Source organism: Marmota monax, unplaced genomic scaffold, assembly GCF_021218885.2.
Source record: "Marmota monax isolate L192 unplaced genomic scaffold, Marmota_monax_Labrador192_F-V1.1 WCK01_AAM20220418_F8-fsc00089, whole genome shotgun sequence".
Lineage (NCBI taxonomy): Eukaryota > Metazoa > Chordata > Mammalia > Rodentia > Sciuridae > Marmota > Marmota monax.
Genome location: NW_026694744.1, coordinates 1322443 through 1348160, shown reverse-complemented (window position 1 = coordinate 1348160; position 25718 = coordinate 1322443). Strand labels below are relative to the sequence as shown.

Sequence of the window (25718 nt, the reverse complement as noted above, 5' to 3'; positions counted from 1 at the left end):
CCATTTCTACTCAAGAAGGGGATATGTGCATACATAAGAACCCACCCTCAAGCTTCTAAAAGAATGACACAATTTTTATTTTAAAACTTTATTTCTGCAAAGCCAATCAAGAAGTGTTGGAAGGAAAAAGTGTAAAAGTTATCCTTGCATATTCAGGAACAGCAAGCACTTAGTTGAGAAAATGAGGACTTAAAACAGTTGAATCAAAGGCAGTACCCTGCTACTTGTATTTTAAAACAATGGTGATATTCTTTCTTAAGCAACATTCTTTTCTTCCCTAACAGCTACAATATGATACAGTACGCAACAGCTCACTTGAAAGTGCTAGAATCAGAATCAGAAGGTAAAGAACGCCATAAGCCATCCACTTAACATTTCCTACTATACAATGCCTTTTTGGCGCTTGATAAATCAAGCATTCATGTAGCATTACATTCAACAGAAACATTTCTCATACTTTGGGTTTAAGATCCTTGTCCCTCCAGTTCCGATGTTGTGACATCTGACTCTTCGTCATTGTAAATATTTTCAGCCTGGGGATAACAATCAAATAAATTCACAGGTAAAACTCCCCAAGGGTTTCCAAAAATCATCTAAAAATAGAATTTAATCCATCAATTCTAATTTTAGGATATACTGTCAATGTGTTTTAGTGTTGGAAATTACAGGACACTTTTTTTATAGTAATTTGTTGATTAGTTCCATTTTTGTGTTTTCCAAAAAGACTGATAAGGAAAAGGCAGGCCAATATTCTTAATTACCAGTAGGTAATTCCAAAAACACAACTAGCCACTCAGGCATTATTTAATCATTGTTCATGAAAGGTGTTTTCTGAAAGCACTTTTTTTTTCTTTTTTTAATTATTTATTTACTTTTTTTAGTTTTCGGCAGACACAACATCTCCGTTGGTATGTGGTGCTGAGGATCGAACCCGGGCCGCACGCATGCCAGGCGAGCGCGCTACCGCTTGAGCCACATCCCCAGCCCTCTGAAAGCACTTTTAAGCATCACTTAAAGAGTGATGACCCTGATGTTTTTATGAAAAGCTTGATTAACAACTCAGCATCTTAGAAATGGCAAATATTTAATACTCCTCATCATAGAGCTTGGTATCATTTGAACACCTCAACATTTCTCTCTGACATCCTTCATGCCCATGACACACAGACACTGCAGACAGCAGTGAGGCCAATGCCAAGACCCCAGTGCACAAACAAACAGCAACAATGCAAAGCAACAGATGCTTTATGTGTCTGCATCTGCATCTTATACAGAGATTTCTCCTGACCTGACAGGTGTAGCAGACAAAGTACCACTATGGAACCAAGATCACTGTACAATATGCACCTAAATATATGAAGTATTTCTATTACATTGCATCACTAGGGAAAATAAACATTTCAGCTTACCATTTGCCATATCTGCATGATATTATCCTCAGACACTGAGCAAATGACCCAAGGCTCATTGGGGTTCCAACTGAAGTCCGAAATCTTGGCAGTGTGTCCTCCATGAATGAACTGTTAATAAGAAAAGTGTCATGGTTTCATACCTTCTCCTTTTGATTCTAATACTGGATTTTAAAATAATTTTTAACAGTCTTTCACTAGAGATGCAGCTCAGTGGTAGAGAGCTTGCCTAGCATGCACAAGGTTCTGGGATCAATCACCAGCACCACTGAACAACGACAACAAAAACACCAGCTTTCCAGTTTGGAAGGGCAATGACCCACAGTTTAGAGGGTAGGCAGTACAGGCCTTATAAGCTATATTTTGCAAACTGGCTCAGCATAGTGTGCATATCTAAGTTGTAGACGGGATGCTTCACTTCTATGTTCTTTGGCATGTGTCCCCTAAGAACATTTTTCTATATTACCATTTCTATATCATTTCCAGAATGCCATTTTCATACCAAATACAATGAACATAAATCCAGCATATAGAGTTAAATGCAAATGTCTAAGGTGATATTTTTCCAGTGTGCCAGGTCACATACTCTTTCCTATACTAGCGCACCTGCCAGAGTCTCTTGATTCTTCTCCGGCTCCCTGTCTCTCTTCTCCTTTAACTAAAATAAAGGCATAGCTCTCACCCTTCTCAATCTTCCCGAGGTACACTGGGCCAAAGGAGAGAAACTCTTGGCACTTTCCAACTCCAGGGTCCCTCAAAAGGTCCAAACTACAACAGCTTTGCTACAAAATGCTGAAGGGGAACAAAGTCTTATTTCCTTTAAGAGACAACCTTATGGGAAAGCAATGTGCCTTTTATTATCTTTGAAACAAGATTCACAGGAACCAGTTCTTTGCAATGATAAAAATATAAATACAATGTTTTGAACTGGGAAGTCAGTCTTCCCTGATAAACTTTTAAATTGACTACTTTGACAATGATATCTCTGTCTACTGTTTTACCTGTTCATTTTATCCACATAAGTGAAAGGGTAAAGAGCTTTTCAAAATACTCAAGGGGTACACAAGTGAAAATAGTTTAAGACCACTGACTTGGAATATATATAAGAGATACTGTTATATTAAAATTATATTTATGTAATACATCACTTTTAAGTACCCCGTGATTCAGGCTTTCTTGAGAAGAGCAAAATCCTAGCAGACTTCTTTAAAAGATCATGAAAAACTGTTGCAGAGTCATAATACACAAAGTAATACACTTTTCTCTCAGTATCAAAAAAAAAAAGCTAAAACCTTGAAAAGGTCATGCTAAGTAATCAGTCACAAAAGACCATATTCTGTTTATGTAGCCAAAATTATACCAACAAAAGGCAGATGGGGGACAGGGGAAGAATTGGAAGTTGACAGCTACATTGTTTTATTTGCTCACGGACAAAAATGTTCTAGAATTGATTTGTGGTGGTGGTTGTACAACTCTGAATATATAAAAAATCAGTGAATAGTATACATTATAGATGTGAATTGTATAGTATGTGAATTATCTCAATAGAGTTGTTACCAAAACAAATAAGTGAAAATTGCTAGACAAAAATAATTGGGAACAATGCTCTTTCAAGACAATACCTTAAAAAAAAAAGACTTTTCAGAGTAAGTCACCGCATATAGAATAAAGCATTTAGATGCTACCCTCAGGCCAGGGAATTTATTTATTGAGAAATACTTTGTTATATAGCAGTGGTACAAACACTAAATATACTGGTTCATCTGAGGCTTATTCTGGTGCTTTGCTGATTTCTGCCCAGAATCCCAGGGCATGGGGACCAGCTAGTTGAGGAGGAAAAGGGGCAAGGGATATTGGTGTAAGTTGGGACTTAGTGAGCATCTTCTGTATGTCAGGCTTACTCTCAAGGGCTTTAACTTTTCAAAGTTGAAGCACAAGTATACCAAAAATTAGTACTGGCTTAAGAACTAAATAAAACATATGCTACAGAGTGATGAATGATTATCTGCCAAATGACTGGAGGAGAAAAATGTTGAATTCAGAGCAAGGGCAAAGTACCATGGCTAAGTCTGGCAATACGTCACAGGAAAATTTTTCCATATTTTTAGAAAGTATTAAGTATTTCTAACTGGAAAGCAGGGGTATCACCCCTCCCAAAAAACTGTTAGAAAATATACCTTAAACCATTGAGAAATTACTATACACTATTTTACACGAGCTCAAACTGCTATGTCATTGAAATATTCATAAAAACCTACTGGCCTCTATTTACTATTTTCAATAAATGTCAAAGCTCAATGGCTATAACCTCTAGGACTTCCATTTTGAAATCATCTGCAAGAGCAAGAATTTGAAGTTGTGAACTCATTCTTTTTTAAAAATATATTTTTAAGTTGCAGCTGGACACAATACCTTTGTTTTATTTATTTGTATGTGGTGCTGAGGATTAAACCCATGGCCTCGCATGTTCTAGGTGAGCGCTTTACCATTGAGCCACAATCCCAGCCCCTGAAATTGTCTTTTATCCATGAGATAAATGGATAAAAGACAAACAATCCAATCTGTATATAACATTTTGTATAAGAAAGCTAATGCATACCAGGAGTTCTGGAGGCCCATCTTCTGCATCTTCTGCTGATTGTTCTTCTCCAATTTTACTATTAAAAAAGAACATAATGTTTTCATTATTGAAAAATTTTTAGCATAAATATACATGAAACCAGTATCAGCCCAGAAAATTCATCTTAAAGCATGCACACACTACTCACTCCCTCTCAATTAGGGATTTTATATTAATTTTTGGTGGGAGGGTAGAATGTTTACTTTTGGAAATAGGTAAGAGCTATGCATAACTGAAGTTGTAGAATGAGGAATTGTTCAAAATAAACTTGACTCTACATTAGAATTAAAAGGTGAAACAGGTTTTAAAAATCTACAAGCAAAGAATGCACATTCTTTATGGTCTTAAACCCTTTATTCTTCTTTTTGTATGGAGATTGAAGCCAAGGGCGTTTTACCACTGAGTTACATCTCCAGCCCTTTTAATCTATTTTGAGATAGGGCCTTGCTAAGTTGCTGAGGCTGACTTTGAACTTGCCATCTTCATGCCTCAGCCTCCCAAGGTGCTAGGATTACAAGCAAGTGCCTGGATGGCCAGAATTCTTAACACCTTTTGCATTCTAGGAGTGAAATACATTACACATCAGTACTTCAGATCTGTCTAAAGATATCAGCAACAAAACATTATGAAACATATAAAATGGTGTAAAAAATGGTACTGGGAATTGAATCCAGGGGCTTGTGCACGCAAGGCAAGTACTCTACCAACTGAGCTATATATCCCCCCAGCCCCTCCTTTTAAATTTCTATTGTTCTTTTTAGATATGCGTGACAGTAGAGTATATTTTGACATATATACATGGAGTTCAGCCTAAATTTCTTAGGAAAGCAACTCTGAAGTCAAGAAACCTTAAAAACTGGAGAAACTATACAATGAGTCCCAAGAGAACATAAGCTCTGATAGCAAGGGTTGTCCCTGTCTCCTTCACAAAGGTTTCCCCAAGTGGTTATACAACCTACATTGGGAGCTCGTATCTGTGGAATGAGTCAATAAAAAGCACAGAAGAGGGGCTGGGGTTGTGGGCTCAGCAGTAGAGTGCTCGTCGGCACGGGTGGGGCCCTGGGTTTGATCCTCAGTTGTAGTTGTGTCCAACTACAACTAAAATATAAAAAAAAAAAGCTCAGAAGAGCAAAATGGCACAACTGTAAGAACAGCCTTGCTGGTGTACTGTGAAATCCAATGAGAAATGATTATCTCTCACCTTTATTCCTTTCTATAGTAAGAGTGTTTTATAAAATTATCTGGATGCACAGGCTGGGATTGTGGCTCAGCAGTAGAGCACTCACCTAGCATATGTAAGGCGCGGGGTTCGATGCTCAGCACCACATAAAAATAATAAAATAAAAGGTACTGTGTCCGACTAGAACTAAAAAAATATTTAAAAAATACCACTTCATGGCTGATAACATGACTCACAGAAATTTACTTTATCATAAATTGCTGATTTTGCTTCTATTTTATAGACCAGGAAAGTACTTAAAAGTTACTTTGTAACCTGCCACATTAGCACAGTCATGCAGTATCCTGTCACCAGATTCTAAATTACCTTAAATCCCACACATTCAGGCGGCGATCAGTACCACTTGAAGCCAGAATAGTTTCATTATGTGGAGACCAGTGGACCTAACAAATAGATATTATGAAAATGTATTTAAAGGACACTCTGTTCCTGGTTTTGTGGCTATTGTTCTAATCCACAGTATTTTCCCATCTCATGATATTTCCACTTCTTGGACTAGAGCCCTTGCATCCTGTCCCAGCCTTTCCTTAGTACTGAGAACACAGCTAGGGGGCCCCGTTAAACTTGTTCAGTTCCAGAAGCACCCCAAAAGCCTTAAAACTTTTCAACAAAGTGTATGCTATGGAAATCTCTATGTTAAACCATGTATATAATATTTTTTTTACTACTGGACCTGCCATACCAGTACACCTAACTGAAAATCCTTAGATTTCACATTTTTTTTTTGGTACCAGGGATTGAACTTAGGGGCACTCAAACACTGAACCAACTCCCCAGCCCTATTTTGTATTTTATTTAGAGACAGGGTCTCACTGAGTTGCTTAGCGCCTCCCTGTTGATGAGGCTGGCTTTGAATCTGGGATCCTCCTATCTCAGCCTCCCAAGCTGCTGGGATTACAGGCATGAACCACTGCACCCAGCAGATTTCACATTTTAAACCAATCCTGCTTGCAAGCCTTTTTCTTCTACTTCTGAACTAAGGGCCTGTAAAAAAATATCCCAGTTATTTCCCACTTGTGTACATAATTATACAGTGGAATCAAGTGGCTTTGAAAAGAAAAAGTATCTCACGCCCACCATATAAAAGAAAAAAATGAAAACTTTTATGTTACAAAGCATGCAAACACTAGAACCTGACATACAGACACCAAAAAACTATCACATACCTGGAAAATTTCATCCTTATGAGATTCGAAGGTATGGAGTTTTAACTTTAAGTTACGCAGATCCCACAAAGCTACAGTCTAAAAAAATAATAAAGAAGTGAATTCATTTCTGTGCTTTACATAAGGCCTTTCAAATATCTGATTAATGTACAGAACAACTGAGTTTTGTAAACACCAAATACACAAAAACTTTAAAACCTTATCCGCAGAGCCGGTTGCTAGAATGAACTCGCTGTAGGGATTGAATGAGAGGCAGTTGACCTCGGCGGTATGCGCATCCACCAAATGGCTCGGTTTAGAAGTGGTATTGGACCTGGTGTCCCATCTAAAACACAAAGGTATAAGGCATACAGCACCCGAAGAGTATGCTGAGCCTCCCAAACCTCTCACACATTCATGCCAGATCCAGTCAAAGCCATTCCACTCTGCTGTAAGATCTGCTCAATCCTGAGCAAAGACACCATTACATAGAGCTGGCAATCTAGATTTTGACCACACATTCTAAACCTAGAGCTATTATTTCTGGATCTTCTTTTATTAGATTACTGACTTAATTACTATTTCAAGCACACACAAAATAAGACTGTAAGAATAATAATTTGATACCTACAACTGGCCTTGTCAAATTTCAGTATTTTACCATATTTGTCTCAGTTCATGACAGCAGTTCATGAGACAAGCAGTATTCTAGGACTGAGGATAGAGATCAATGGTAAAAGCACTTTCCTATCATGTGTGAGTCCTTGGGTTCGAACTCCAGTACTGTGCCCCTCACCAAAAATAAAATAAAATAAAATAAAGGTATTCTAGGTGGTTGAATTCAGCCCTGTGGCCACAACCCTCACAGAATCACTCTCTCCTCGGACCTCCAACTGAAGTAATTCTGGGTCCCAATTTTAATATATTTTTTGTAGTGCTAATACTACTATAAGCATTTTCTTTCACACTATCTTTCATATTTAAACAAAAAGCTATTTATTCATATTGAACAGTAAACCTTATTAAAAAGGCAATTATAGACATGTAATTCATTGTATTATCTATTGTACCTCACCTAAAGCTTAAAAAAAAAAAAAGACCCAAATGAGTCTACCACAATCACTAATGGTCATTCAGATCACCTATCAAGGTCCCACTGAACTTTCCATCTTACATCATAAGTTTCTGATCATCAGCGACAGATCCAAACAATGACTCATGCAGGAGATGCCAGGCCACATCCTCTACAACAGCTGAATGGCCAGTAAAGATTGCTTTAGCATCCACAATTTTGCCTTCCTTTGGTCCTGCATTTATATCCCACAGGCAGACAGTCTGAGGGAGAAAGGGGGAATGAAAAGCTATAAGACAATGATTCTAAAGTTTAACATCTTATTTAAAAATCTTCACTAAAACCAAAATTTACTTAATAAATAAAAGTTAGAAATGCACATAAGAGAGAGGTAATAAACAAACAGAAGAGTGTGTTGGTGCAGAATCCATGTGAGTTTGAGTGAAAAGAAACTAAAGAATTTGGGGGTGGGGGCGCTAAGTATGATAGCAGGCAAGGAATGAACACTTAAGTTGTAGTTTCTATCTATGTACATTCAAGTATTTGCAACTCATGGCAATGGCACAACAAATCAGAGCCAGGAACATGGTTCTGTTGAGCAGGAGTGCACATCTTAAAAATTCCTACTGGGATTGGAAGATTGAGAATTAAAACTAAAACACGACTCTCAAAAAATAAATCTTTTTGGACAAGTTTTTCACTTCATGGCAGAAACAACCATAGGCATCAAGAGTTGTGACAGTGAAGTCATGGGGCCTTCCTCAGGCCTTAAAGATCACAAGAGCCCAAAAATTCTGTGTCTTCATGATCAAGGTTTTCTCTTGACATTTCATCACAAAGAGTTAAGAGCAATGTATTCAGTTTTTATAAAAAATATTTTAAGCTATAAGGCAATGATTCACACTTGATGGTTTAAAATAGGAAGTAATTTTTTTTTCTTTCTGCAGTGCTGGAGAACTATCATCTCAGCATCTGCTAGGCAAGTACTATCATACCGAGTCCCCAGCCCAAGAAGTAATTCCTTTAAGTTATAATTCTATTGATACTGGTATTGGCCTCATCTCTTTTTCTTTCTTTTTATTGTACTGGGTATTGAACCCAGGGGTATACTACCTCTGAGCCATGTCTATCCCTTTTGATTTTTTTAGATAAGGTCTTGCACGGTTGCCCAAACTGACCTCCAACTTGTGATTCTCTTCTTAATTCAGCCTCCTGTGTAACTGGGATTACAGGTGTATAATACCTAGCTCTGCAGGCCTTATTGCTATTGCACGCATGCTCTGTCTTTTGGCACTGGGGATTGAACCCAGAGGTGCTTAACCACCAAACCACATCCCCAGCCATTTTTATATATATATTTTTAAATTTAGAGACAGGATCTCACTGAGTTGCTTAGGGCCTTGCTAAATTGCTGAGACTGGCTTTGAACTCACGATCCTCCTGCTCAGCTTCCCAAGCTACTGAGATTATAGGCGTGAGCCACTGTGCTGGCCCATCCCCGGCCTTTTATAAATTTTTTATTTACAGACAGAAACTAAGTTGCTTAGGGCCTTACTAAGTTGCTGAGGCTGGCCTTGAACTTAAGATCCTCCTTCCTCAGCCTCCAGGGTCTCTGGGATTACTGGTGCATGCCACTGCATCCAGCATCTCATCTTTTAAATTTCATTTTATTTATTTTTTAAGTTTCATTTCATCACCTTTTTAAACTGCTTTTATTGTTTTGGTTTGCAGTGCTGAGAATCATGCATGCTAGGTAATTGCTTTACCACTGTGCTATGCCCCCAACCTCTTAATCCACCTTCTTTTATAAAAGGGTTGCTGTAACAAAGCTGTTTCCCAGTCATAGGTATTTTCAAAGTTAACAAAAACATTAAAAAAATTTTTTTTAGTTGTAGATGAACACAACATCTTTCTTTATTCATCTTTATGTGGTGCTGAGGATCGAACCCAGTGCCTCATGCATGCAAGGCAAGTGCTCTACCACTGAGATACAACCCAAGCCCCACAAAACATTTCTTTACATAATACATGTGCCTTAGTATCTGCTGTTACCTAGACTAGAGTACTCTAGCATATAATTTATATATACCAAAGAAAAAGGAATGTATAGAAAGCTCCTGTCATCCACTCCTGCTTCCTACCTAAGAAAGAGCCTGGGAAGCCAGGTGTGGTAGCACATGCCTGTAATCCCAGAGACGTGGGAGGCTGAGGCAGGAGGACTGCAAATTCAAAGACACCTTCAGCAACTTAATGAGGCCCTAGGTAATCTGAACCCTGTCCTAAAATAAAAACTAGAAAAGATTGGGGATGTGGCTCAGTGGCTAAGCAACCCTGAGTTCAATTCCTAACCAAAAAAAACCCCCAAACCAGAAAGAGCCTATGAAGATTAACACTATGTGAGGCACTTGGGGAGCCCTTGGTAATTGAAAACTATTATTGTTACTAAAAATTCTCAGTCCAGTATCTTTAAAAAGTACTAGTTATTAGATTACTGACTTGGCTCACTTTTCCTATTTGGGGAACTGCCCCACATACACTTAAGAGGGAAGCAGTAGAACTTACTTTCAGAAAACTAAGGCAGATTCTTGTTTGTGGCTTTTCTGGAAGAATGTGACACAGGTGCCATCAGTCCCCCAGGACTTTGAACAGCAATGAAGACACTGTTCTGATGAAAGTGGAAACTGCCACTTTCCAGGGTAGCAAGAGTGAGATCTTACTGGCATGATTTAGAGTGTGGATCTGGCTTCTCCTCTCTTTCTAAACCTCATTCTCTAGCTATTACAGCAATTCTGTGAGCTACCCTACCCAATGCTCTTTAGATAAATTCATTTCTGCTGAAAAAGTCACAGTTGGTTTTGGGTGCATGAAACTAAAAACTCTTGACTTGAGACAATTCTCTATTTTTGATATTTAAAACAGCTTGAGAAAAATGGTGATCAACAAAAATATAAAGGTCTGACACATGACAGGCCATTCTAGGCACAGGGATGTATTAAGGAAGGTGGCAAAGAACTTGCTCTCCTGAAGCTGACACAAAACACTAAGTGTGGCCAAGTTATATGAACTTTGAAAAGCCTCAGAAATTTAACTCTTACTTGGAATCATACCAAATGCATTTTGCCTATTGTCAGGGATCCACCAGAAAAGATATGGGGGCTGTTAGTGTTCAGAATGCTATATACATTGATCTATGATAAACTATCAAGATCACTTTGCATTTGAGTGATACTTTTAATTATTAAAAAGTAGCTTTTATAGCTAGGTGTCGTGGCATACACCTGTAATCTCAGTGACTCTGGAGGCAGGAAGATGGCAAGTCAGAGGCCAGCCTCAGCAACTTAGTGAGATCCTGCCTCAAAATAAGAAATAAAAATGGGATGAGGATGTTGCTCAGTGGTAAGTACCTCTGGGTTCAATCCCCAGTACAAAAAAAAAAAAAAAAAGGATTTGAAAACATTTTGTCCAAAAGAGAGATACAAATGGCCAATAAGCATAAGAAAAGATGTTCAACATCATTAGTCATCAGAGAAATGCGAATCAAAACCAAAATGAGATACTACTTCATATCTACTGAGATGGCTATAAATAAAAAGTATAGGGTCTGGGGATATAGCTCAGTTGGTAGAGTGCTTGCCTCACATGCACAAGGCCCTGGGTTCAATCCCCAGCACCACCACCACAAAAAAAAGGGGGGGGGGGCCTGGGGTTGCAGCTCAGTGGTCGAGTGCTTGCCTCGCATGCATGAGGCACTGAGTTCAATCCTCGGTACCACATACAAAAATAAAGAAAGAAAGAAAAACAAAAGCCAAGTATTGGCAAGGATGTGGAGAAAGGGGACATTTATATGTTGTTGGTGGAAATATAAAATGGGCAGCAATTCTGGAAAAGTTTGGCAATTCTTCCAAGTTAAACATAGTGTTACCATAAGAACCAGCAATTCCACTCCTAGGTAATTACCCAAGAAAAATGAAAGCACATCCACACAGAACTGGCACAAAAAAGGTCATATCACTCAAAATAGACCAAACAGGGCTGGGAGACAGAATAGACCATAGTATAGACACAGAAAATTAGTGTCAATGGTTGCACAACGTTTAAATATACTTACATTAATCCCACCCTGTAAATGTCTAATAGAATTTCCATCATAAAGGCCTAGAGGTCCTCTTTTAAAGAATGGGAGATCTTCCCATTTTTCCTCCATTCTAAGGCTAGTTCAAAAGAGCTTTGCAGGGGCTGGGGTTGTGGCTCAGTGGTACAGTGCTTGCCTAGCATGTGTGAGGCATTGGGTTTGATTCTCAGCACCATATACAAATAAATGAATAAATATAGGTCCATCAACATCTAAAAATATTTTTTTAAAAAAAGAGCTTTGCAAGGGGCTGGGGATTCAACTTAGTAGTAGAGTAGCATGTGTCAGGGTCTGAGTTTAATCCCCAGGAGTGAAAAAAGAAAAAAGAACTAGCCAGTGTGTACCCAGGAGTTCGGACCAGCTAGCAAGACACTGTCTGAGTGGTGGTGGGATTATGAAGTCCTAAGGCTCATGTCTGAAAACCAATGCTTTAATACCTGGGAAATGTTATAATAAAGTGTTATCTTAGGAAATCTTTTATCTATAAAAAGGTGATCCTTCACCACAGCTCCACCAAAAAAAAAAAAAAAATGATCCTTCAGTATAAAGGTGTCTTGTGACACTAATTCTCTGTACATAAGCAGATTAGAAAGAATATATTTCTCACATGGTCATCAGATGCACTTAGGAGATGTCCACTCAAATTTGAATTCCAGGATAGACCATATCCTTCCTTTTGGTGACCTCTTAACCTAAGATCAGGATTACATTCTCCACTTGGGTCTACCAAAAAAAAAAACCACATTATTATTATCTATTTATTAGAAGTGGTGAGAACAAATTCTTGCTCTTTTGCTCGTGAACCATAATAGCAATTCCATATAAACAAGGACTTGGTCTGACCTGGAATTGCTTTGAAAATTTACTCTCTTGCTTCATATTAAATATTCTATGCAAACTGAGCCTCATGACAGTTAATTAAATGGCTAGTTTCTTACCTGATATGATACTATCTCCAACATGGAAATACTGAATAGTAGTATATCTAGCCCATAAATTTGTGTAGTGGCAACACCCACACCCCACCCCTTGCATCTGAGTCAATTTTTAGAAATACTTCTAACACAGCAGGTCTGGTTACTCAGTCCTCGAATGTCTCTATGGTACCCTGCAACCATGAATGACCCTTGGCTAAGTCCTGAGAATGTGACCTTTGGAGAGTTCTTTATGTCAATGTGATGAAGTTGTGTATACCCAGAGCACTGGGGCATGCTGTAGTGACTTGTCAAAACTTGTAGGACTGTTCAGCAAGAATTCATGATGTATCTGGCTTAACTGTTGGGGTCCTGAATTTTCATTACCATGGCCAGTCACAGAACACGATATGCCTAGACCCCCATTAAAATCCCCAGACTCTGAGGCTCAAAACAGGCTTCCTTGGGCACAGTCATTTAACATATGTTATTGGGGTTTGCTGCTAAGAAAAATCATGTTCTTTGTGGCCCCAGAGAGGAAGGACTCAGAAGCCCTTGATCACTGAACTTCACCTCATGTGTATCTTTTTATTCCTGCCTTGCTCTGGATCCTTTGTCATAGTAAACCTTAGATGTAAGTATAACTTGCTATTAGGTCCTTTTGGCATATCACCAAACTTCAGGATGGTTACAGGACCTTCAAACAATTTTTAACCTTATAAATACTGTAGAGCATAATACTTTGATCTTAAAAACATTATCATTTTGAATCAAGAAAAATGCTCAAGTAATGGCCTGGCCTTGTTATTACTTACCTGGTTTAGCAGGATGTTTTGTATAGTCAAAAACCAACACATCAGAAGATGGTGTTTTTGTAGCAATGATGTGAGGGTTCTGTGGCATGTAACGAGCACGGTTTACTTCTCCTTCATGATTAATTTTAATTTCACATTCAATTTTTCCGGTTACAGAACCAAAGCCACCAAATTCTAATGTGCATAGAGAGAAATAAACACATACACTTAGGATTAAAACTCACAAGTCTCTGTTTAATCAACCCAACAGATTTTTACCATGACAAAATACTATAGTGCAAACTGATGAGACAGAGAAAACCCAAAAATATGCATCTACTTGCTACTTGAATTTATTCTGAAAGTTCATTTACACTGGAAAATATCACTAGCTGCCTGATGTAAGTTAATTCAGTTCCACCTTGGATTTAAAACAATTAAAACTACCCTCTTTCAATTGTGAAGACTATATAGTTATTCACAAAAATTTTAAATAACTACATATTAAACAGGCCAATAGTTTTTTAATTCAAATTTAACTCACTTGGAACTGTCAATTCATCAAAACAAAACTGAAATGGAGCAAAATGTCATAGGCACTTATGAATGTCAAAATGTATTTCATATAACAATGCACTAAATCAAAAAAGAAAACAGGAAAGGTTTTACCTGAATGTGAACACTCAATCAATCTAAAGGCAGAAACATTCTCACATCAGAAACCCATGTTGACTAATCCCCACTTGTCCTTAAGACACATACATATATGTGGTTCATCTACACGTGCAGTGCCAAAATTAAAACAAGGGGGTAGGGCTGGGGTTGTGGCTCCGTGGCAGAGCACTTGCCTAGCACGTATGAGGCAATAGGTTTGATCCTCAGCACCACATAAAAAATAAAGTTAAAAATATTTTTAAAAAGCATGTAAACTTCTCCATCTAGTACTTAAATAGAACTAGTGTTATAGTCATGAAAAATGCCTTGTAAAGTAACAAAACTGCATAAAAAATAAGATAACTTCTGAAAAGTAGCAAGATGTTAGCAGAAAGAATACAAGTAGAGGACATCTAAGCAGATAAAGCATAACAAGAACATTTTCTTTTTTGTGCTCCTAGATAAAAACTTGAATTCCATGCTGACACTTCAAAAGTTAGCAGGCTTTATATTACAATTTTGTTATTTCTTTCTGACTGGTGTTATTGCTTCTTTGCACATTCTTTTTTAGCTTACCCTGTGTCTTGGGTCAAGGACCACTAACTCAAATGTCTAATGGAATCATGCAGTTAAGAAGTGAGAAAGGCAGCTGGGTGTGGTGGTGCACGCCCGTAATCCCCATGGCTCAGGAGGCTGAGACAGGAGGATTTCAAGTTCAAAGCCAGCCTCATCTAAAGCAAAGTGCTAAGCAACTCAGTGAGACCCTGTCTATAAATATAATGCAAAACAGAGCTGGGGACGTGGCTCAGTGGGTGAGTGCCTCTGAATTCAATCCCCGGTACCCCAACGGCAGGGGGTGGGGGGGGGGGATTGAGACAGGGGCCTGGGGAAAAAAAACAAAAGGAGTAAGCCATTTCTCAGTTCTAGCCAGTTCTCCTTCTCCTTTTTTTTTCCCATTGGCACTGGAGATTGAACCCAGGACTGTTCTGCCCCAGAGCTACATTCCCAGTCCTTGTTTTCACATTTAATTTTGAGACAGGGTCTTGCTAAGTTACACAGGTTGGCCTTGAACTTGCAATCATTCTCTCTTAGGCTCCCAAGTAGCTGGGATTTCAGGTGTGCATCACTGTGCCTGGCTAGCCAGCTCTTGCTATGAGAATGCTTTATAAACACTGGCTCCTACATCTTAATATCAGCATCTAGTGAATTGTCTCTGAGGCAAACACAGCTTGCTACTTCAGTGGCAACTACTCCAAAGCTCTTCCACCCAGTAAATGGAAGAAATGTCCTTCAACCTTCCTGACTATCCCCTTCTACTTATAGATATGGTGATACACGCCCATAATCCAGCTATTCAGGAAGCTGAGGCACAATTGCTTGAGCCTAGGAGTTTGAAACTCCATTAAGAGAATTCAATGAACCCCATCCCTACCTCCTCTGTCTCTGCTCCAAAGATGTCCCTCCTTCCTGACTTTCAACATCCCATCGACACGGATTCCAGTGGCTTTAATCTTCCTGCTACAAAGACATTCAGGTCCCCCAATTCTTCTCTTCCCCCATTCACTGAGCTACATCCCCAGCCCCCCCATTTTTAATTTTGAGAAGGGGCCTAAGTTGCTTAAGGCCTCATTAAGTTGCTGAGGTTGGCCTTACATTTGGTGATGCTCCTGTCTCAGACGCTTTAGTCACTGGAATTACAGGTGTATGCCACCATGCCTGGCTCTCAATTCCTATTTAAAACAACTCTCCTTTAAAAAAATTAGAGCTGGACACATTGGTGCATATCTAGCCAATCAGGAAGCCACTCAGGAGGATCCCCTGAGCTCACGTGTTGAAGATCAGCCTGGGCTACAGAGAAGACTGTCTCAAAAAAAAAAAAAAAAAAAAAATATATATATATATATATAAATAAAATAAATTTAGGTGTTCAGGTATGTTTTTCTTTTAATACAGAGCTTTGTTTTCCACAACAATAAACATGCTTTAAAAAACTGTCAATGATCATAATATCCATTTAAAAAATAATGATTGAACCCAAGGTTTAACACATGCTAAATCTCTACCCTAAGCTTCACCTCCAGACCTTTTATTTTGAGACAAGGTCTCTCTAGGTTACCCAGGCTGGCCTTGGACTTGCAATCCTCGTGTCTTGGCCTCTCGAATAGCTGCAATTACAGGTATGTGCCACCATGCCTGGCTGAGACAAATGATTAAACTGAAAGGCCAGTTAGTATTCCATGGGTAAAAGCTACATTAAAATTTCTGATTTTAGCTGTTTACATAATAATCCATCAGAGGGTGTAGGAGAATGAATTACAATTGTGAGACAACCTGGGTAAATCATTCTGGGTAAAAGCTTAAAAGAATAAAGTCTTTTAAGTTGACAATGAATATGCCACACAACCCAGCAATTTCAATATACTAGATAATGTAATACTTTATGCTCAATAATAGTCATAAAGCAAATATTTTAAAAATGTTATATCATAAAAAGTCTGAGGCATCGAAGAATTAACCCAACAGGTTTGGTTACTTAGCCATCACACCTGAGGGACACCTCTGAGGGACACAAGGACCATTACTGACCCTTGGCCAACTCCTGGGAACATGGACCTCAGAATGTTCTCTATGTAATTGATAGATTGATGATTTTTTTGGTGTACACCTGGAGCAATGAACCATGATGTACCAGTTTGTCAGGGACACTTTGCACAAATGTCAAGATTGATGATATACACTTGCTTTCATTACCGGGGTCCTGACCTTTAGTTGTAATGGCTGGTTGCCAGGAGGATATGCGTATGCAACCAGCCCTCCAAGAAAGCCTCAGACCAAGACCTAAATAGCCTTCCTCGGACAGAGATATTCCACACATGTCCCTATAGCTTGCTGCCAAAAAGAAAACATATCCTGTGTGGCCTTGGATGAAACTTGTGCCAGACCTCCTTGAACTCACCAATGCATATCTTGTTCCTGCTGCTTTTGTTCTGTATTCTTTACTGTAACAAACTTCAGCAGTAAGTATAATGTGCTATTGAGGTTTCTGAGTACTTCCAGCAAAATTATCAAACTTTAGGTGGTTGGGGGAATATCAAAACAGGGAAGTGTTGTTAAAAACAAAAAAAGTTAGGGGCGAAAGTTACAGTGTGTACCTAGTACAGCTGACCCCTGCGTTAGAACCCCAGCACAAAAAAAAAAAATAAATAAATCATTCCTTTAAAAAAAAGGTTATAAGAACCCCAAATTAAACCTGCCACTACTGTGTCTCTCCCCCTACAAAAAGAACATCACTTTTAACTCTTTGGTATATATGCCTGATTTTTTTTCCCTACGCATATCAACACATTACTTTCATCAACATAGTATAATTACACATAGCAGTTATTCATTTTATTATCGTAGATAACATTCCATACCAGTGTATGTAAATTTTTCTTACTCTTATTAATTGCTGAATATTATTTCAAACATACCATAATGTGTTTCCCACAAACCAACATCTGGCTTGCTAGGTTGTACAGGACAAAGTCATATAAATTACAATGCTGAGACAAAATCTGATAGTATAAATTTTTAATAGCATGCTTTGAAAGAGGCACAACTCTCTTTGACAACAATATTAGAATGTTATACCTACCACCCTTGTCACTGTCACAATGGGAAGCATCAAATTGTGCATCATCATTTGGAATATGAACTCGAGCCACCACCAGATGATTCTGCTCATCAGACGTATGAGTGCCCAACACTAGCCAATGAAGGGCATAATCTTTTCCTTCCGGTCTGTTCAAGAAAGAGAATTAATCACACTAATCCTACAGGAAATCTTCAGTTGCTAAGAAATTCAGTCTAGTTCCCACAAAATACATTAAAATTTCTTTAATGAACATACACTAAACATCCACTAAGTACTTCCTTCCCCCCTACATCAACTTTACAATCCCCACATTTGCAAATGTAAAGAAATAGTCTTTTATTTATTTATTTATTTGGGTCCTGGGGATTAAGCGTAGGACTCAGGGGCACTCAACCACTGAGCCACATCCCCAGCCCTATTTTTTTGTATTTTATTTAGAAACAGGATCTACACTGAGTTGTTTAGTGCCTCGCTTTTTGCTAAGACTGGCTTTGAACTCAAGATCCTCCTGTCTCAGCCTCCCTATCAGGCATGCGCCACATAACCTAGCAAGAAATAGTCTAACCACAACAAGCAGGACTTGTTTCTTTTTCCTTTTCTTTCTTTTTTCCTTATTTTGAGACAGGGTCTCCATAAGATGTTTAGGGACTGGCTAAAATTGCTAAGGCTGGCCTCAAACTTGCAACCCTCCTGCCTTAGCCTCCTAAGTTGCTGGGATCACAGGCTTGCACCACGGCACTGGACTTGCTTCTTTTTTAAAGAGTCATCCTTCTCTTCCTCAAATGTCAAGGTGAATACCACCTTTTTTTAGAGCATCATTCTGGGGAAGGCAGTTTCAATTCAGTAAACAACAATAAATATCTACATAGTAGTCCATCACTGATCCCCATACTTCTATATCCTGATTTCTTGCCTATAGTCCTATTTTAATGTACTAAATGTTTCTGATTTCCGAATAAGAAACAAGGCAGAATAGAAAAAATAAAGTGTTGAGTCAGTAAAACTGGGTGTAAATCCTGAGTCATACTAAAATTAGCAACATACAATTGCTTTCTTCACCTAAAAAATAGGTTATAAATGCAAATGGTATGTCAAAAAACCCTCATTTGTGTTTATGATGCCTATAGTTCTATCAGTTTTACCTAGAGGTTTTTGTTATCTTGTTCTATGGAAACTTACCTTAAAGATGAAGAACTTGCCAGTGCCTCTTGGCACCTTGGTCCAAGCAGTGATTTTTCCATTGGTATCTACCAATAATACATTTCCATTTGTATTATCTAGAATAGCAACTTTCAACGGTTCTAGGCCCCAATACTAGACAAGCCAGTTACTGTCCTTAATTTCAGTTGTACAAGGAAACAGTTTTTAAAAAAAAGTTTGGAGATTACATCTAGGCCTGTAAGTTAGTAATAGGTTAAGGGGCTGGGGATGTGGCTCAAGCGGTAGCGTGCTCGCCTAGCAGGCGTGCGGCCCGGGTTCGATCCTCAGCACCACATACAAACAAAGATGTTGTGTCTGCTGAAAACTAAACAATAAATATTAAAAAAAAAATTCTCTCTCAAAAAAAAAAAAAGAGAGAAAAAAAAGTAATAGGTTAAGAACTACAAAATGTAATTTTACCAAGTTATGATGTGGCTTATGGTAAAAAAAAAAAAAGAGCACACACAGCACCAAAAACAAAAGAGGTAGCCATGGCTAAGCAATACCAATCTGTTTGGGGGGGAGGGGTGGCAAACAACATGGAACTTAGTTGATGCATGCACAGTAGGCCAAGAATATGATGTGACTATCAACAAAGGTAATTAATTCCATCTTAGATAGTCATTATATGGGGGGGATGGTAATGTGCATAAGCCCGAAAATCAGGCTCTAAAAAAGTACTTTAGGAGGACTTGGACAAAAATGAAACCTTTACAAGGAATGTCAGTTTAAAATGAAAGGGAGATATAGAACTCCTAAGAAACATTTGAAAAGAAATAGGAATGTTTGACAGGAGGCACCACAGAGCAATGTTAGGGCTGACATAAATGACTTATTGGGTGAGGAGAGAAAATAACAAAAGTTATTTTAAGCAGGAAAACTAAGACCAACAGGTAAAAGTGTCAGCTAGATAGGCTAGTTTATCATTGGACCTAAGGAGCACTGTCTCAAGTGGACTGAAGGATTTTAAAAGATTCCTCTTTACTCAATTATTCTAGTTTCTCCTGACTTATCATAAGTAATTTTTCTTTTTACTACAAACCTTTTCACCTCTATTATTAAAACACAGCTTACCTTCCTAAAATAATCAAAATGATATGATTTTTCTCTAATACTGGACATACCTTAAAGGTTTGCAGGAGCATTAATGGTAAAAGATCTTATCCATCTCCAGTACTAGAATCCTTTGACCCAGTAACTGCCACTAGAAAATTCACCCAATAATCAGAAAAATGTGCTCTTTTAAAAGATTATTCTCAGCAGCACTGTTCGAGAAGCAAAAGACTGAAAACAACCTACATCAATAAGGAACTAGTGACAAAAGCTATATCCATAAATAGAATTCTTGGTGCCCTTAAGAAGAAGGGAGTAGCCCGGTGCTTTGGCCCATGCCTATAATCCCAGCAGCTCTGGAGGCTGAGGCAGGCAGATCGTGATTTCAAAGCCAGCCTCAGCAAAAGCAAGGTGCTAAGCAACTCGAAATAAAATACAAAATAGGGCTGGGGATGTGGCTCAGTGGCTGAGTGCCTCTCTGAGTTCAATCCCCAGTACCCCACCCCACAAAAAAAGATAAAGGGAGTATAGCTGGGCATGGTGGCACTCGCCTGTAATTCCAGCAGCTCACGAGGCTGAGGCAGTATGATCACAAATTCAAAGCCGGCCTCAGCAACTTAGGGAGACCCTGTCTCAAAACATAAAAAGAGCTGGGGATGTAGCACAATGATTAAGTGCCCCTGGTTCAATCTCCAGTACCAAAAAAAAAAAAAAGGCTGGGGGGGACAGGTAATAGCTAAGCATGTTGACAGGGAAAAGTCTCTTCAATATTCACTCTAAGAAGATAAAGAACAACTTGTTATCATTAAAAACAAAACAACAACAACAACAACAACAAAAAGAATAAGAGCCGGGCTTGGGAGGCTGAGACTGAAGAATTCCGAATTCCAAATTCCAAGCCAGCCTCAGCAAAAGCAAGGTGTTAGGCAACTCAGTGAGACCCTGTCTCTAAATAAAATACAAAACAGGGCTGAGGATGTGGCTCAGTAGTAGAGTGCTCCTGAGTTCAATCTCAGGTACCAAAAAAAATTGTCAGAAAAATTATCTTCAGCTCCATGTATATAAAATACAAATCAATCTCACGTTCAGATTTGATCCCACCCAGGGTATCTCATTAAATATATATGCAAATATTCCAAAATCAAATATTTTTGGTTCCAAGCATTTCAGATAAAGTTTTAAAAGATAATGCAGGCCAAGTATTCTTTAAGTACAACATATTTTAGGTCACATTTAAAAAACTTCAATAAAGGGCTGGGATTGTGGCTCAGTGGTAGAGTGCTCGTCTAACACGTGTGAGGCCCTGGGTTCAATCCTCAGCACCACATAAAAATAAATAAATAAAACAAAGGTATTGTGTCCAACTACTTCTAAAAAAAAATGTTAAAAAAAATACTTTAAAAAAACTTCAGTAAACACCTTTCACTGAAATTCAAGTAGTTATTTCAACTCTTACAAATTATTTTTGAACAGGAAGGGGTGGGAGAATCAATAGTCACCACTTAATGTTCCTATGCTGTGGAAGGCACTTTATTTTTTTAGTTTTATTTTTTTAAATATTTATTTTTTTTTAGTTTTCGGCGGACACAACATCTTTGTATGTGGTGCTGAGGATCGAACCCAGGCCGCACGCATGCCAGGCGAGCGTGCTACCGCTTGAGCCACATCCCCAGCCCGTGGAAGGCACTTTAACATGCAAGATTTTATTTGACTACTTCTAGTGTAGGCAGTCAGTACTATCAATACCTCCACTTACAGACCGGACAACTCACAGATTGACTGAACAACTTGCCCTAATTCACAAAGGTAACAAGTAGGGGCAGAATTCAAACCCAGGTGTCTGACTTCAAAGCTCCTGTTTTTTTCTATTATGGTACAATAAGTCAAAAAAGATTAAAAAAAAAAGATAAATCAAGTTGCTAGCAAATTTTAAATCTACTTAACAGGAAGATAAAAAGAGGCAAACACACAAACTTCCAAACCAGAACCTGAATACTCTCGAGTATCAGATACTCAGCCCCCCCCCCCCCCCCAACCTCTTCAGGTCTGGGGATTGAACTCAGGGGTGCTCTGTCACTGAACTACATCCCCAGCTCTTTTCTTTTTTTGAGATAGGATCTCACTAAATTGCTGGCCTCGGGAGTTGGAATCCTCCTGCCTCCATCTCCCAGGTAGCTAGGATTACAAGCCTACACCACTGCAATGGACTTTAATCTATTTTTAAATCTGTTCTAAAGTAGCTGTAAAGCCAGGCATACTGGCGCTGGCCTGTAATCTCAGCAGCTTGGGAGGCTGAGGCAGGAGGATCCAAAGTTCAAAGCTAGTCTCAGGAACCTAGCAAGGCCCTAAGCAACTTAGGGAGACCCTGTCTCAAAATTAAAAAACATAAAAAGGGCTAACGATGTGACTCAGTGGTTAAGCACACCTGAATTCAATCCCTGGTACCCCAAGAGGAAAAAGAAAAAAAAAGAGCGAGCAAGCAAGCAAACAAGCAGTTGTAAAAGTCAATGCTCAGTGCTGGGGTATAGCTCAGCTGCAGAGCATGGCATGCACAAGGCCCAGGGTATGATGCCCAACACCAAAATATCAGTGCCTAGAAGTTTCCATTATTTAGTTCAAGACTCTTCCCACATTTGTACAGGTACATTTAGATTTTTCAAAACTCCAATGGAAGCCCATCTGTATGTAAGTCAAGTTTGCATATGGAATCTGGCCATTATAAGAGTAATTTTATATAAAATTAGATTACTCTTATTTTTATAACTTGCCGTAAAATCCTCTTTTGAATTAGAGTCTGATTTAATCCTCATTAAATTATAGGTTCACAATATGCAAACCAATAATATCTCCCCACCCCAGCATTGGGGATAGAATCCAGGGCCTCCCACATGCTAGGCCAGCACTCTATCACTGAGCCACACCCCCAATGCCAAATTCAATACTTTTTTTTTGTACTGGCCCTTTACCACTGAGCTACAGTCCAGCCCTTTGTTTTTTATTTTGATCCAAGGTCTAGCTAAATTGTTTAGGCTGGCCTCAAGCTTTTAGTCTTCTCATGCCTCAGAGTTGCTGGGATAACAGGGGTGTGCCACCACACCCCGCAATTCAATACACTTTTAAAGGTATGTGTCCAAGTTCCTACTAGAAAAGTTGCAAGTCTATGAGAAAGGTAGTCAAATACTGGCATTGCCTCAATTCTGGAGCCAACCGGTTTGGATTGGTTAAGCCCAGAGTGTAAACTGGAGGTTTTTAGGCTCAGATGTGTAAAACAAGGTTTGTAAGCCTGAGCAACCACTTACTAGCTGTAAGTTTTGGGGTATGGTACTTAACAGCCGGGCGTGGTGGCGCATGCCTGTAATCCCAGCAGCTGCGGAGGCAGCCTCAGCCATGTAGCCAGGAGCCAAGCAACTCAGGGAGACCCTGTCTCTAATAAAATACAAAACAGAGCTAGGGATGCGGCTCAGAGTGCCCCTGCCCTGAGTTCAATTCCAGGTAAACCCGCCCCAAGAAAAAAGTACATACACATAGTACTGTTATGCAGATTAAACCCAAATAACAGAACATAAAATTTATCTGGTCCAGTTCCAAGAGCTCAATAAAAATCACCAATTCTTAAACTCTTTCATGCTATAAGCCAATGACACATTTTCTTTTGGTTAATTGCTGTCAAGTTTTTCCCTTTGCCAATTAAAATGTATTCACCTTAGGTGTCATTTACACTTGTGTTCATTTTGCAAAAATTTAGAAAGCCATATGCTTGTAATTTGGGCACTTTATGCTATTTTTCCCCATAGCTCACATGCCAAGCAAGCGCTCTACCTCTGAGCTACACCCCTAACCCTTTTCATTAGGTACGCTATTTTTCAATAATTTTAAAGAAATGCATTGGGAGATGCTGATCACTGAAGTCCAAGTAATGTCAACCATATTCAGATGTTCCTCTCAACAGGTTTTCTCTCCCATTACCACACCACACTTTTATGCTAGAAATCATCTAATAAATCAGAGTTTTGAAAATAAAAACCACCTGCCACCTTATCCAAGGGTATGCTTATGTTCTATGTATAAAATGCCCAAACTAGGAAATTCAAAAGGACAGTTAAATTTATGCAAAACAAAAGTTGCCAGAAACCCTTACTTAGTCACTTCAGGAAGCCACTGAACCGTAAGACTAGGCCACTGAAGAGCATGGGTCATAACCAGGTCATACAGAAACGGTGTATTCTTCTTCCAGATTTTATATTCTTCATTGATGACACGCTCCTCCACAGTATCTTCAAACACTGAAATTTGGAGAAAGCCCACACGATTAAGTGGCTGAGAGGGATGGAAGTCAAATCCATACACAAATACTAGAGGTCACCTCGAGATGGCCACACCTTATCTTCTACCTTTTTACCTATAATGTGGACAACTAACTGCTCTTTCACAATGTGGAGAGAATAATAACCAGGAAGCTCATTTTTTCCATTTTCGAGATCAATACGTACGACATACACCAAATTGGGTCATTAATTGCACGGACTGCGAGATTGTTTAGCATGTTGCAGCTGTTCACACCTGTTCTAAGATGACGACCTGTATGTACAGAGGGCTCCACAACCCACTCGGAAGGACAAATCCACGTGTAGCAGAAACCCATAGGCCCGCTTCCTGGATTCCCCTCCAGGAGAGGCCCCAGCTCACACAACGCCATCTCTGGCAGCCATAGGCCGGCGGACTCCACAACCCCCCGGATAAGGGCCGCGACCCCAAGACGGACTACGAGCACGCACGGAAGGAGCCGCCGCGCTCGTTTCCCAGCGGTGACCGCCTCCGCCCCGAGACCCAGAGCGCCGAAGGGAGCGAAGCCTTGGGGGGGGGGCGGAAAGAGGGGGGCCTAGTCTTCGTCCCCGTGCCCGGCTCCGGAAGTGCTCGGAGCCCTCCGTATGGCGGCCCCGTCCCGCGCAGGCCCCTCGAGGCGCGCGCCCAGTCTCGCGCCCGGCCCCGCCCCCTGCTCCTCACGCCAATTCGCGCCTTTCGCCGGCGCGTGCAGCGGCCTCTCGCGCCCGCCGTCCCCCGCAGCCACGGCGCGCGCCGCCCCGCAGGGCCTCTTACTCTCTTTACTCGCCATCTTGCGTCGGGTCGTTCGCCCCTCGTTGCCTCCTCGGACTCCTCTCGCTAGCCAAGAGCAGCCCGATTGCTGGCGCTCCTGCTTTTCCCAGGCGCGTCACGCACTCCTAGCTCTGGAAGCCTGAGCTCCGTCTTGCTGCCCGGGTGCTCCCCAGACGCTGCGTCCCTCTCTCCCGCCTCTTCCCCGCTCGCGGGTATCGAGGTCTGAGGCGCTCTTCTCTCTCTCTCCAAACTTGGAACGAGACTTTTCAACCCGCGCCTCCCAGCCCGCCCAGGCAGCTGAGCGCAGGCGCATCCGCCCTGGGAAAAATGAGAGGCGGTGGAGAGGCGGGCCTGGGAGCCAACGGCTGGGCCGCCTCCACCAATGGTGTGCGGCGGGCGGGTTTCACGCGTCATTCGGAGGTGGGCTTTCGGAGGTAGGTGGGGCGCTCCGCGGCAGGAAGTTGGCGAGGCGCAGGCGCGAGGACTCGCCCGGCGCTCCCAGGGCCGGTCGCGGGGGCGGGTGGGGGCGCGCGGGGGTGGGGCGAATGGAGGCGCGGCGGGCAGGCTGCGCGGGGGCCGCTATCCCTGGGCTGGCGAGCCCTGGGGCCCGCGGGGCGTGGTTGCTCGAAGCAGCAACAGCAGCGGTGGGATTGGGAGGGGGCAGGGAGGCTGCAGCCGCTTAGCCAAGCAAAATCTCAAAGCAAGAGAGGAAAATGGTTCCTATTCTCGAGAGATTACTGTGCTCTCAAAATCT

General features: G+C 40.3%; 1 protein-coding gene and 1 non-coding gene across 3 annotated transcripts; one reads left to right on the top strand and one right to left on the bottom strand.

The window, feature by feature from the left end:
* Positions 1 to 72: 72 nt before the first annotated feature.
* On the bottom strand, positions 73 to 25282 carry Rbbp7 (RB binding protein 7, chromatin remodeling factor). Of its 2 annotated transcripts, none has more exons than XM_046424229.2 (12): positions 24968 to 25282; positions 24009 to 24153; positions 17618 to 17763; positions 13348 to 13521; positions 12226 to 12341; positions 7589 to 7749; positions 6634 to 6760; positions 6436 to 6513; positions 5576 to 5652; positions 4009 to 4066; positions 1410 to 1520; positions 73 to 533 (listed from the first exon to the last, which is right to left on the bottom strand). In XM_046424229.2, exons 1-12 carry the CDS (start codon positions 24981 to 24983, stop codon positions 465 to 467), a joined length of 1278 nt encoding a protein of 425 aa, XP_046280185.1. In that variant the 5' UTR covers positions 24984 to 25282; the 3' UTR covers positions 73 to 464. The 2 variants fall into 2 exon arrangements, with proteins under 2 accessions (XP_046280185.1, XP_046280184.1); XM_046424228.1 differs by lacking the exon at positions 24968 to 25282 and adding an exon at positions 24431 to 24581.
* Trnav-cac (transfer RNA valine (anticodon CAC)) lies at positions 11090 to 11162 on the top strand. The gene has a single exon. It is a non-coding gene; the product is annotated as a tRNA-Val (tRNA).
* Positions 25283 to 25718: the final 436 nt, after the last annotated feature.

Coding starts and splice junctions, on each gene's coding strand:
- Rbbp7 (XM_046424228.1), bottom strand. CDS start 24,566: ATGGCGTTGTGTGAGCTGGGGCCTCTCCTGGAGGGGAATCCAGGAAGC. Junction 5,653..6,435: donor ATAAGGATGAAATTTTCCAG/GTATGTGATAGT, acceptor TCTATTTGTTAG/GTCCACTGGTCTCCACATAA. Junction 534..1,409: donor TCATGCAGATATGGCAAATG/GTAAGCTGAAAT, acceptor TGTTATCCCCAG/GCTGAAAATATTTACAATGA.